Source organism: Pteropus alecto, unplaced genomic scaffold (genome assembly GCF_000325575.1).
Source record: "Pteropus alecto unplaced genomic scaffold, ASM32557v1 scaffold12, whole genome shotgun sequence".
Taxonomy (NCBI): Eukaryota; Metazoa; Chordata; class Mammalia; order Chiroptera; family Pteropodidae; genus Pteropus; species Pteropus alecto.
Window position 1 is genome coordinate 9,247,022 of NW_006432669.1, and position 12,948 is coordinate 9,259,969.

At 37.3% G+C, this 12,948-nt stretch overlaps 1 protein-coding gene and 1 pseudogene across 1 annotated transcript; both read right to left on the reverse strand.

The window, feature by feature from the left end:
* Positions 1 to 1,225: 1,225 nt before the first annotated feature.
* MMP27 (matrix metallopeptidase 27) lies at positions 1,226 to 12,948 on the reverse strand. The gene is made up of 10 exons (XM_006907513.1): positions 12,824 to 12,948; positions 11,763 to 12,001; positions 10,588 to 10,736; positions 10,365 to 10,493; positions 5,950 to 6,111; positions 5,652 to 5,772; positions 4,287 to 4,417; positions 3,386 to 3,545; positions 2,726 to 2,829; positions 1,226 to 1,548 (listed from the first exon to the last, which is right to left on the reverse strand). The coding sequence occupies exons 1-10, from the start codon at positions 12,923 to 12,925 to the stop codon at positions 1,304 to 1,306; spliced, it is 1,542 nt and encodes a 513-aa protein (XP_006907575.1). The 5' UTR covers positions 12,926 to 12,948; the 3' UTR covers positions 1,226 to 1,303.
* LOC112476221 lies at positions 1,939 to 2,057 on the reverse strand (annotated as a pseudogene).

Here is a 12,948-nt window from a genome sequence, read left to right on the forward strand (position 1 = left end):
TATGGATATTTGATTATTCCAGCGCTTTTTTTTTTTTTTTTTTGCCAAGACTATATGCTAGGCGGTAAACTGTACTTCTTAAAATTTACTTTCTCTTTTAAATATACAATAATGCTTTTCTACACCCCTTTCTTTTAGGGATCTGGCAACACTGAACTCAAGGAAAAATATGAGTGAGGGGACTAATGTTAGGAATTCTATGCTTATTTTCTATCGGTTGACACCTGCTCAACCTATTACCTCATCAGAATTAAGTTCAACTAACAACCTCCCTTCTTCTGGGTCAGAAAATTTATGAAGAGCTTTGCTAAGCATTTAGCTTTGAGGATGTAAAGGTAAAACCTAACCATAAGAATTTAGAAACACAACAAACACATGGTATAAAAAAGAGGATAGGAACCTTCCACCTATAGATTTAGGTTCGAGTGACTCATGTATCTCAAACACAGGGAAGAAACCTCTACGTTTCTTGTAGATGAGATCAGTGTAAAAAAACTTGATTTTAAACTTGAAGGAATGGTTAAATGCATTGGTCTATGCTTGAGGGATTGGAGGGACCACTCCTTTCCTACTCCTGCTAGTTCCTTAATTATTGGGGGAATCACCTCTCGTGCAACACTTCCTACATCTCTCTAGGCTTTCACTGCTATCTTTGGGATTTAAAAGAATTTATTTGGTGAATTTGGAAGTAGAAACTGGGCACGTGTAGCTCCATTTTCATTTCTTTCTCTTTGGCCTCCATGTAGACTATAGGGAGCTCGCATTCCTGGGGAGGCTTGATGATTTTCAGTTCTTCCCATGACTTGTGGGTAAGCATGTCTCATTCTAGAATTTGATATTGGGAAATTTGCTTGCCAGCAGATACATTCTCCAGTATAAGCTTTATCAGTAATAAAGGTGGTATTTTGTTCTCCCCACTGTATATTATTCCTCAGTCAGTTCAGAATATGGGCAGGATGAGGGATGCATCTTATTTGGCCTCTCCAACTCCAAAGGTCCAGACAAAATAGAAAGCTAAAGATTGGTTTAATAAATGTCTTCAGTATTTAGTTATTATAAGATACATGGTTTACTTCTTCAAGTCCACAAAGTATGAAATAAGCGTAAAGTACAGTAAGAGTTTTGTTTATACATAATAACTTCCTATAGAAAGAGTCAGGCATCTCAAAATAGATGTTGAATCTTTATCCAATAGATATTTAGAACTGGGACTGGCAATTCTATATTAAAGAATAGTTTTAATCTCTTTTGGAGCAGAGTTCAGAGTAAAAGACCTCTTGAGGTTTATTTTAGGTCTATGAATTTATCGATAACGGTAGATTCTTTTCAGCGCATGAACAATACTGAGAATAAGCACATTTAAATTCTTATGATACAACATCTCCACTCCTCCGGAATATACTTCTTCCTCTCTGGTACTAAAATCAGATGATGAGTTTAATGGTTCTTTACACTGAAACCAGCTATTGGTTTTTATCACTCGGGTAATGTTCTTTGCCTTAGGGTCATATTCAAATTGCTTTGATCTACGGAAGAAATAGAAGAATCCTAGAGAGAGAGAATTATGATTAGTTATCTTGGACAGGTAGACAATGGTTCTCTACTTTTAAATTTTATGAATATAGAATAAAATAATTGAATGTTATGGAGAGAAAATAAACTCGTGTAATTATAAATACATTTTACTTTATTACTATCCCATGAGAAATGTTGTTATTTTTATTTCTCTGAGGAAGATGCTGAGGTATGAAACATAAATTTCAAGGGGCTTACTACCTTGCTAGCCAGACTGTGGTTTATGCCAGAGGTTCTCAAACTAGGTTTTACTATTTTATTTTATTATTTTATTTAAAATAATTTTTTTTTTTAGGCAAGGCAACCCTTGGTTGACCTCACAGATTATAAGGTCCTTGTCATCTTACAATTCCTTATTTTTTATGCTTACGGCACCTGGTTTTCCTAGATGGTTTCCCATCCAAGTACTAACCAGGCCCGACCCTGCTTAGCTTCTGAGATCAGATGGGATTGGGCTTGTTCAGGGTAGCCTGACGGTAGACACAAGCCAGATTTTGAAAGAATGTCTCAGTGAGAGCGAGAAGAAGGCCCCTGTGGGTCTGGCCTTGGTCCCTACATCCTCATTTCCTTAGAGATGTTTTAGATTTTGACGTTTTGTGTTAGATGTCACTAGAATAAAAGATTGTGTTCCTCCCCAAAATTTTCAGACTTCTATTTACTCTACAGTCTAGGTCTTCTCTTTAAAGATAATAGTAGCTGGTTCATTAAATTGCCTGAAGTTCTTTTAAAACTGTAGGTTTCTGGATCTCACCCACAATACCACTGCCTAATAAACCGAAGAATTTGTAGTTCCTTAAGTTCTGTATATTAAACTATATACATTATAGTTTGAGAATGACTGTTCAGTTTATGTGCTTAGTCATTTTTTCACACTTGAAACTTTTCAGGGGTTGTCTTTCAGAGGGTATTTTGGATCAATGATAAGAAAAATTAATTTTGGTATATTTTACATAGATTTGAAATAGAGGATATAATTCAGGACTTACCAATTCAGTTTGTGATGATGTCCCCAAGGTTAACATTTATTATTACATGTACTCGAGAGAAGTAGCATTACATTAAAATTGAGATGTTTAAGTTTTTGTGCTGTTTTACTTTACAGTCAGTAAAGTCTTCAAAGTATCTTAAAAGTTTTGACCTTGATATTTACCTTTATGCTGGAAAGCAGCATCAACTTGGAGACCAATTCCTGGAAAGTATTTTACCACCCTCTGTGGGTATCCTTTTTCCATGGTCTGGGTCACTTCATCATACCTGGATATATGTATTTGAAAAGTTTTGGGGGTTCTTTGTTTTGGGGAGCTTAATTCATCTACTAACCAACTTGGAGTCAAGCAGGGATGTGGATAAAAAGTTGACCTAGTGCAGGAAAACTAATTGGATCAATAATAAAAAAAAGTATGCCAAATTTTACATTTGGTTGAATCATTTACAATGTTTTAAGAAGAAGAATTAATGAGGGAAAAAGCCACATCATTTGTCAGCTTGATGCTATTCTGAGGAAATATTAAATCAAAGTTAGGGCTCAGCCTGGGGCTTTAATAGATTTTGACCAGATATGTTTGTGTCATTGGCAATTTGGTTAACATTGCCAACTTTATTATTTTATCTTTATTTTTTAAGGGGGGAAAAGATCTTCGGACTCATTAAAACATTCTTTTGTTTGATGAATGTCATCCACATGAAATTGTCATCAACATAATTCTCTTTAAAAAGACTATAGGTTTTATTTTTGCCTATTTTAAAGTGATGCTATATGAATATTTTTTTCCCAGAATATAACAAAGAGGTCAAATGTCTGTAATCTTACCTCCAGCACCAAATGCCCACAAAGAAGTAGGTTTTTCTTGTGTTGTGGTCACAGACAGCCGCGTCAATTTTCTTCACATATCTTGGAAAGCCAAGTGTATAGATGGATTTGGGATAATCTGGCAAAACAGCATATCCTCTGATCATCCAGAAATTGTCATCTAGGAAGACAGAAAGTGGTTACCTTTTGATCTGTTTTCTAGAGTGAGAAATAGATGTCTTAAGAAGTTTGAAAATAATTAGATGCCTACTTCCTCTCAGGTTTAATGCTTAGAGTTTTAATAATCTTACGTCTCCATTTATTCTTTCCATTTTCTTTAGCTGCTTATATCATTAATATTACACAAATAATATATGCCTATAGTTAATAGTGTGCATACTCATGTCAATTGGTTTCACTCTATTGATTATTTTTCTAACTCTGACAAACAATCACATGTTTTAGGACATGTTCTAAATTTCAGCACCCAAGTGTTCTCAAAAGCAAGTAATCTGATGAAACCCTTATAAAAAGTAAAGTTGCTAGATTAAAAATAAGATACCAGTTAAATTTGAATTTCAGATAACTAAGGACTAATTTTTGGTATAAGCTAATGCAAAAATCTGCAATATATGCTTATACTAAAAATTATTTATCTGAACTTCCTGTGTTTTTATTTGCAAAATCTGGCAACCTTAGTAAAAAGGGAAAATAGAAGAGAGATGGGTTACCTTTACATGGTAGAAAAAAAGACTTTTTTAGTTTTCTGTCATACAGTTTTTTTAAAGCTCCTGTATAATTGGAATGGTGTTTATTTTCACAGCCACAGAGAATCAATCCCTGGATAGTTATTATTTATAATAGGAACTTAAGTTCAGGCATCCGGGGAAGGGAAGGTGGGGATCATGATGGGAAAAGTTACCTTTAAAAACCAGAATTTTATCTTTAGTGTTCTCATATGCAGCTTGAATATCAGCTGGCAGAGATGGCCAGAATGAAGAGATTAATTCAAATTCAACATCAGTGATATCACAATAGATCCTCCATAGATGCCTACATTAAACAAAAAAACACTTTACTCATATAGCCTATAGCTATCTATATCAATTAAAACATTACAAACCGAGGCTTGTCTTTTACCTAACTGACTGATGTTTTCCTCAGATAATTTAGAGCATTAACACAATTTCCCTCAGCAAACGTAGGTGGCTGTGATTTCAGTTCTACCCTTTGGAATATCTTGGTGAAGGCATGCCTTTGTGTTCACTCTCTAGAGTACTTAGAGTAGCAAACAATCCATGGAAATCTCATAAACATTTCTTAATATACCCAGCGGCTTCATTTTTGCCAAAGCAGCAATGCCCCAACATTCTAAGCTAGCACCAAGCATTCCAAGAAGAACTTTTTGGTGCCGATGTTTGCTAGAATGAAGAAATGTTATCATTGGCATGGTGAAATATTTTCCTTCCTGGCTGTAAAATTTTGAGTCTGTGACTGAGACTTGAAAAGTCCTTATAGTCTATTTCGCTTCCCATGCTGGCAACCCTTTTCTGACTAGTGGTCTCTTAACCTATACCGTTAGGAGTATGGTTGTGACAGCACGTTGTTACAGTGCTGTGTAGTTAGGAGTGGAAGGAGTCTAATTTCAAATATTCTATCCTTTGTCCCCTATGTAAGGGCATTGCCAGGTGGTATATGTCCTGATACTTTGTTCTAAAAATACGCTCATGGTATATGTAGCTGACACACTGCTGCAATTTAAGTCCAATGAAATATACACAGAGAAGAGATTTCTTACTATAGTTACCACTTAATTGATGCAACGTTAGGGAACAGGTGTTTAACAACTGGCTCTGTGGGTAGGAAAAAGATCTAATTTTTATCATTTTCTGATTTCCAGGGTGTAAATATTCCAACCATGGCCAGTTTCAAGCTAACTGGTTCACAAAGTTCCTTAAAATTTAGCAATTGAAACCTGAAATGGTATAAATCAGTTCCAACTGAGATTAATGTATTATTTTAGCTAAGAAGTCACTGAAGGTAAACTCTACTTCACTTTCTTATAAAATGGCCATTTAAAAAATTGCTAAAAATATTTAAAAATCAATTTATCAAACAAGTAAGAGATATGCACACATAGGAAAACATTCAAAGTGTGTGGGTAATTATAAAATGAAAAGTAAAAGGCACCCATTCTCACTATCCCCATGACTTCCTCTTTATCTCCAAATATCTTGAAAAGAAAAATCTTCATAGGAAGTTAAGATATTTTAGGAAATGGGTTTACCTGCCTTTAAAGAACATTACTTCTCTGCGGAAAGTGGTGATAGCATCGAAAGTCAAATCAGGGTCACAGGCATGGGGTACAGTAGATCCCTTTGGCTTAGCAGGTGCCTTAGGTTGACCTCCTTTGATGAGAAAAGAAATGCCACAGTGAATGTAGATGTGTGGAAATGCCTACAGGAGGATCTTACCCAAGCGAATATTTTCTTCATTATAATATTTCAAGAAGGGATTTTCTTAACTTCCTTTCTGGAAACCTTCCTAATTAGTTCACCTATATTCAGATTTATACTGTTGCTCACCATAGATGGATTGGATTCCATTGATATCATCCTGAGAAAGAGGGTATTTGCTAGGATCCAGGGAGACATAATTTGGGAACATCAAAGCTGTTTGATCATTGGAGTGAGAGAGCCCCAGTGAATGACCAAATTCATGAGCAGCCACAAGAAATAAGTTGAATCCTTAACAAAAACAGAGAAAATGGGAGAACATGAGTCACTCAAAAGAAGAATTGTTACATCTGAGATTAGGAAGTAACTAAGGGAAAAGAAGAGGCTTGCCATATAGCAGATAATTCCTACAACATATCCATTATCATTTATATGAGAAATATTTCAGCACTAATAATTGGTATTAGTCACATCATGGAGAAATATAACCTAGAGTAAGCAGGTGGTAGGAAACAAGTGTCTCAGAAATGGGTAGTATTAAAAAAAATGGAAGTCACCAGCTTTGGCTGTTGTTAGGCTATGCTATATGTGATCATGTTTCTTCTACTTATATTCGTCAAAATATAAGTAGAATGAAATTCAAATACCATAACGTGGTCTTCCATGATCTAGTGCCTGCTTTTGGCTGTAGAATGAAATTCAAATACCATAACGTGGTCTTCCATGATCTAGTGCCTGCTTTTTTTCCAGCCTCATATTTTATTTTCATAGTCCATGAGCTAGCCATATTGAATCATGTGCATTTCTCATCTATGCCATGTTCTTTATAATCTCAATGTCTTAATATCTCCATTCTTTCTAGAATATTCTCTCTCCTACCTGCTTTTTTGCCCAACTGTCCTACTTATTGCTCAGGAATCCACTCTAGAGTCATCTCCTTCATGAAGCTTTCCTTATCCCCCCAGCTCCTACCCAGGCAGAGTTAAATGCACCTTTCTGGGTTTCCATAGACTCGATGCTTAATTCTGTCATAATACCTAAGGCATCATACATTGCCTATTCCTGTCTTCAAGCTGTGCACTCTTTAATTACAGGGACCATGTGTTAACCATCTGTTATTCCTGGTGACTGCTAAACAGCTTATTAATAGTGAGTGCTTAATAAAGGTTGCTGGATATCCAGTTGTTTATTTGTATGAAAGAATGGTTAGATGTGCCTCCTAAACAAGACCATTGTACCCTGTACTTATTCACACCAGAAGTCTTACCATGCATGGCAGAATTGCTTTTTTATTTCTCTGTCTCTACCCCTAGACTGTAAAGTTCTAAATATAAAAGAATGTTTTTAGACTTACAGCTAAGTCTGTGGATCCTAGGGTAAAGGCTGAGCCTTACACGATGGAGATTTGTCCATTGATATTTGCACAAAACGCACATGGAATGGCAAAGGATTATTTCATGGTCTTTCATGCTTTTCTGTTCTTGCATTGGCTGCTGCCTCTTATTTGGTTGGCAGTATCATTGGTTGTGCTTTTGGACAAGAGATGGGACAAATGACTCTTTGAAAAAGAATTCAAACTCAGGTCATCTAAATGAAGTCTAGACATTTATCCTGGCTTTCAAGACTCTGTATAATATGAATCCTATTCACCATTTTAGCCTTCTCTTCCATCGCAATTCTAATACTTGAGTAGGTTGGGTTATTCTGCCTAGAACACTCTTTATCCCACTTTGCCATCTGAGTTCCTGCTTAGCCTTCAGGTCTCAGGTTTGGCATCACTTCCTCCCCTGGCCTCTGTATTTGTTTGGAATTTCTTTGATGTGCTCCTATTACATTGCCATAGTTCCCTTTATTCAAGTGTTGATCATATTGATTTGAATTGCCTTTTGATAGAGTGTATCCCCTAGGCTGTAAACCCCTGGAGGGCAGGGTCTGTGTCTTGTGCACTGTTGTAGACTACATTTCTATCGCAGACTCTGGGTCAGAGTGGATGTTGAGTAAATGATTGTTGAATGATTTCATTTACTAAATATTTGTAGAGTATCTATCATGTGCTGACAATATTACAGGCCATATTATACTGTAGGAAAAAGATAATATCTCTGCCCTCTTGGAGATGTGACTAAATAGGTAAACTTTTACACTATACATTGGTAACTTGTGAATATTTATTCTTGTGCTTGGGAATCACTTTAATCATCATCATCCTCAATATTAACTATTACCAATGTAATCATCAGTGTAAAGAACTTTCTAAATGTTCACTATGGACTAGTGCTTTCCAAGGTGTTTTTTACCTTTATTACAGGTAACTTGTGTCATCTTCTTGCAAGAATGGCATTATTATCCTTATTTTACAGATAAAGAAACATAAAGTTAAAAAATTCACTTGCCCAGGGTCCTTCAGGTAGTAAATGGGAAGCCCTGAAAGAAACCAGAGCCTGCCAAACCATAGACCACTGCTCTTTCCACATTGCAACACTGTGCACCTGTAGCATCTGAAAGGTCTGTTTCAGTTGTTTAGTGCACATGTGTGTGTAGCACATACATATTCCCATACAGGCTTGATACTGGCCTTCCTTTGGGAGATTCTCAGGAAAATCTCTACATGTACTCAAACCCCTCTGCCATCACTACTCAATGACTTTTCCTTCCTTTAGGAAGCAGTGGGATTAGCAGATGACTATAGCCTATTGCTCTTAAGCAAGTTACAATAAAACGTTTGTGCCCTTTCCACAGAGACTCTATATATTCCAATAAGAGAGGTAATCATCTATCATAAATTATTGCCAAATTTTCTATTAAAAAATCTCTGTGATTGGAGAATACGTTTGCTTGAGGTTTTTTGTTTTTATTAGAGAACAGGAAGACATTTTTCCCTTTACGTCAGGGAGCTAAGAGTCATACAATTGAGTGTCCTCTGGAATCCACAATTTATACATTGAGGGAATATAGTAAAGCCTTGAGAAGACAACCCATTGGGGACCTGTTTCCTGGTCATCTGCCCAGAACTTGGTGGAGGATTCCATTTATCCTTTGCCTTGCGCAAGCAAGTTTTGCCAACTTGGGGCCCAGAACTCTCTGGACTTTTAAATAAGAACTCTGTCCCACCTATCCCTCTTGGCAGATGGTAATGATAATTACTACTAAGTATTGGATTTAATACGGATAAAAAGACAGTAAAATCTTTGACTAAAATCTGCCTCTAGATATGAAAATAAAATCTGGCCGAGCAAGCTGAAACATCCTGATTTTGTCAAACACTAGGATATTTCCTATAACTGCCCAATTGGACATATCCACACTGCCTTTAGGCCAAATCCAAAGAACTGGGACATGTCTCAGTAGGAGAGACACAACAGAAATGGTCTACTCAACTCCTCCGTCATTCAGATGACAGTGTCCCTGTCTCCTGTATCCTCTTGTCTGTGATGCTAATGTATGTGGCAATGGCGGCAACAAACCCCAGACTTCCCCTGGTGCCTGAAGTCCAGCCAGTACTGACTTATTTACCTTCTTTGTTCACTAGCACTTGGAAGAACAAATGCACTACATGTTCAGTCTTAGCAACGAGTGGTCATGAACCATTTTGAGTCATTGGTTTTCAATTTTGCAGAAACTTATAGAAGTGACCTACAGACTGTCTGGAACTACTTGGTCAAAAATGAACAGTGGCCTTGTATACCACCTATCAGCAGAGCCACAGTCTCTGCTTTCCAGGGACCCTGGACACCAGATACCAGACCCAAGATGACTGTTTTCAATGAAGGAAAAAAGAGTGTGGAGAATCCGAGAGTCCACTGAGCTCCTTTGTTTGATGCACATCATTTTAGTGTAGTAAAGTTTTTTGTGTGTGTATAAAAAGTAATAATGTGTTTCCCATTTTAGTGCCAGGCAAACCCTTTAGGAGAAATAAAATCAACCGACTTGGTCTTAAGGAATAAGACAAATATAAAGATTAAGGTCTAATTTCTTGGCAGATAGGCAAGAGTTAGAAGAGGAAGTTCATGCTTGTAAATAGACCTTTCATGGGCCATGAACTCACATACCATCCTTCAATCACTGACTCAAAGTTGCCACCTCCCTAGAGTCTTCTTTTATTCTCACCCACAGATGACTTCTACCTTTGGTACAACACGCAGCATGTTCTGCCATGTATGGTGGTATGTGCATCTAGGCCTCATATACCACATAAGATCAAGAACCTCTGAAGGGCTGGAACTTTTCTAGTACAACTATGTGGTCTGTACAACGCCTTGCATAGTTCCAGGAATACGGTGGGCCTTCGGGCATTGTGGGTGTATGAATGAATATATGAGTAAGTGAAGAATGCTATGATTATAACAGTATAAGCAACTTTATGAGGGTGTTGTATGGATAAGCACAATTGTCTGAATAGATATTGAACACTTTTGTCAGTGTCATTTTGAAATACAGTAAATTGTGGGGAAATTGGGAAGTAAAAAGCAACTCTTTGCAAAGTTATTCTTTTTAGAGATTCTTTAGAATAAGACAATTTTGTTCATAAAGAAAATTGAGCTCACCTGCTCCGTCTTTGGTCCAATTTTCATCTTCATCAAAGTGAGTGTCTCCACCCAAACCCAGACCAGGAGGAAAGGCATGGCCGAGGACTCCCAAGGGGCCATCAAAGTGACGAGGACACCGACCATGGACTAAAGATATAGTTCATAGAGGGGGAAAAGATCAGGCTCTTTAAAGTTCCTGAGATGAAAATAGACATATTTTTATCTCTGTCGTAAACCTTACCTCGGGTCCTAAAGGCAATCATGATGTCTGCAATCCCCTTGGAAATCTTACTGAATATTAGTGGAGTAACTTTGCTCCACACTTCTAAACCTTTTTGGATAGCTTCATCCACATCAGCTCGTGCCATGTCTGGAGTGTAGTTCATGATTCTTAAAAATTAACAAAAATATGTCAGTCGGTATTTATACATGCATGTTATTCTTACGTTTGTATAATATATGATTATTTATATAAAGTACTTTTTCAAATCTCTCATCTGCCCTACTATTCAGGTAGGATTATAACACTTTTACAAATAAGGCTCAAAGAGGTTAAATGACTTCCCTAAGGTCACGCCCTAAGTGGGAGAGCATTAATCTCATGGGTGTGTCTGCTGTGCATATGACTACATTATTTTCTCAGATGGCCTGTGGAAATTAGTCTCATGCATGTGTCATATGTTAAGAGTCTCATTTGAGAGCCACGAAGAGTTAGTTACTTAGAAAAAGATTTTCCTCTTCTTTATATTGCATATCCTGCTAATCCCATTTTTATCTCAAACCCTAAGACTCAATAAGATGAATGAAGAACTATCAGAAAAACTCTTTAGGGTCATCCAGGAGGGCTCTAGAACAATAGCTAAGGTCTCTGACTCTGTTCCAGGTCACAAGCACACTTCGGCCTCTTTCTGCCAATGAGCAAGCCCCCTTTCCTTGCTATGTCTGGTGGCGAACTCTGTACTTCACTCCGGGTTCCATCTGAGATCTGACAACTCTAACTCACACATGTCTCTAGCACGAACCAGCTGTGCTCTAAGGTCCTTCCACTTTCTCTTGAGCATGCTTCATCTATACCTTCAAGCATCTGCACTCAGATGGCAGTACTTCTGGTCCTGAGCTTATATGGAGGAGGCAGAGGTGAGAGATTCGAGCATATGTGCCAGAGCCAGTCTGCTGGTAAGAGCTGTGTAACCTTGACTATAGTAAATAACTTTTTGTTTCAGTTTCTCTGTGTTTAAGTCTTCAATAACAGTGGTGCTTACATCACAAGTTTGTTGGGAGGATGAATAAATGAAATCTATGAAGTGCCATGCATATAGGAAGTGCGTGGTAAGATAAACTTTTTTTTTTTTTTTCCCTTGGAGGTTATATTCATGCTCCTTTGGATTAGGAGAAGTAAATTGGCAAAAGTATTACCTGTATGTGAGGTTGTATTTCCTCCACCCAGGGAGAGTGTAGCCATACTGACCGACATCAGGAACCCCACACCTGGGTGTCTTCATGATCTCAAGAGTGTTTGTGTCCAGCTTTCCAGTCACTGTCAATCCAAAAAATGCTTGCATTTCCTGAATTTTGCCATTTATGAGACTCCTGTTCTTGCTTTGAACAAGATGACTCCCTTCTATTTCAAGAGAGTAGAACTGGTTGAGATATGCCTGACCAAAAAGACAAAAAAAAAAAAAAAAAAAGGCACAGACTACAGGAGAGCAAATCTCTATCTCAGTATAAAACAAAATCATGTGAAATACTTTTTGGCAATGGGTGGGAGGGATGAGTAATGACGGAAAAAAAGAGTAAGGAAGGAAGTAAATAGGAAAAAACGAGTTATCCTGTTTTTTTCAATTTCCAAGAACTGGTTGAACTGTGTCACTAGATTTGGCCAAACCACTCAGCTCATAAAACTCCAAATCTCCACAGAAGAGAATTAAGCTTCTTCTATGTGTTAAATGATCACATATCTTACATATTTTTACTGTTACTTTCATTTTGGTATTTCTTTGAAACAAACTCTAGGAGACATAGGTGATTAATTATTTTGTAAATTTAATTGATTTAACCAAATATGGCAAAGTAACGGAACTGATTTTTAGAGGGAATTTCCAAAGCAATATATTTTTCATACACAGAGAGATAAGGGGCTCTAAATTGTAGTTGGATCCTCTTGGTGGGTCTCAAAATGCTTCTATATAGATCTCCATTTCTTGCAGGGCTGTTCCCTTTCTTTTCTCACTAGCTCACTTGTTAGCATTGCTTAAAGTTGTAGCAAAGCCTGCCTGCCCCCCCCCACCACCCACACCCCACTCTCCACCCCTCACACAGTTCCTCTATGTCCTTAGAACTAGGGAAACGAAAAGCAGCTTCTTCTCACAAGAGCATTCAGGACTCTTTTGTAGGAATTTGCTGTCTTTTTAGATCCTAAGACAATCAGTAAAATGAATTTTTATTGATAGTCATTAATAACATTTACTGAGCAGTACCTGAGCCAGTCGAATGTTTTCTTCATCTTCCATCTTTCGGTCTGTAGGGAATGCAGAAGAAAATGTTAAAAAGAACACAAATGGAAGCAGAAAGCTCTTCATTCCTCTCTCTCTTCAGTTGAAGC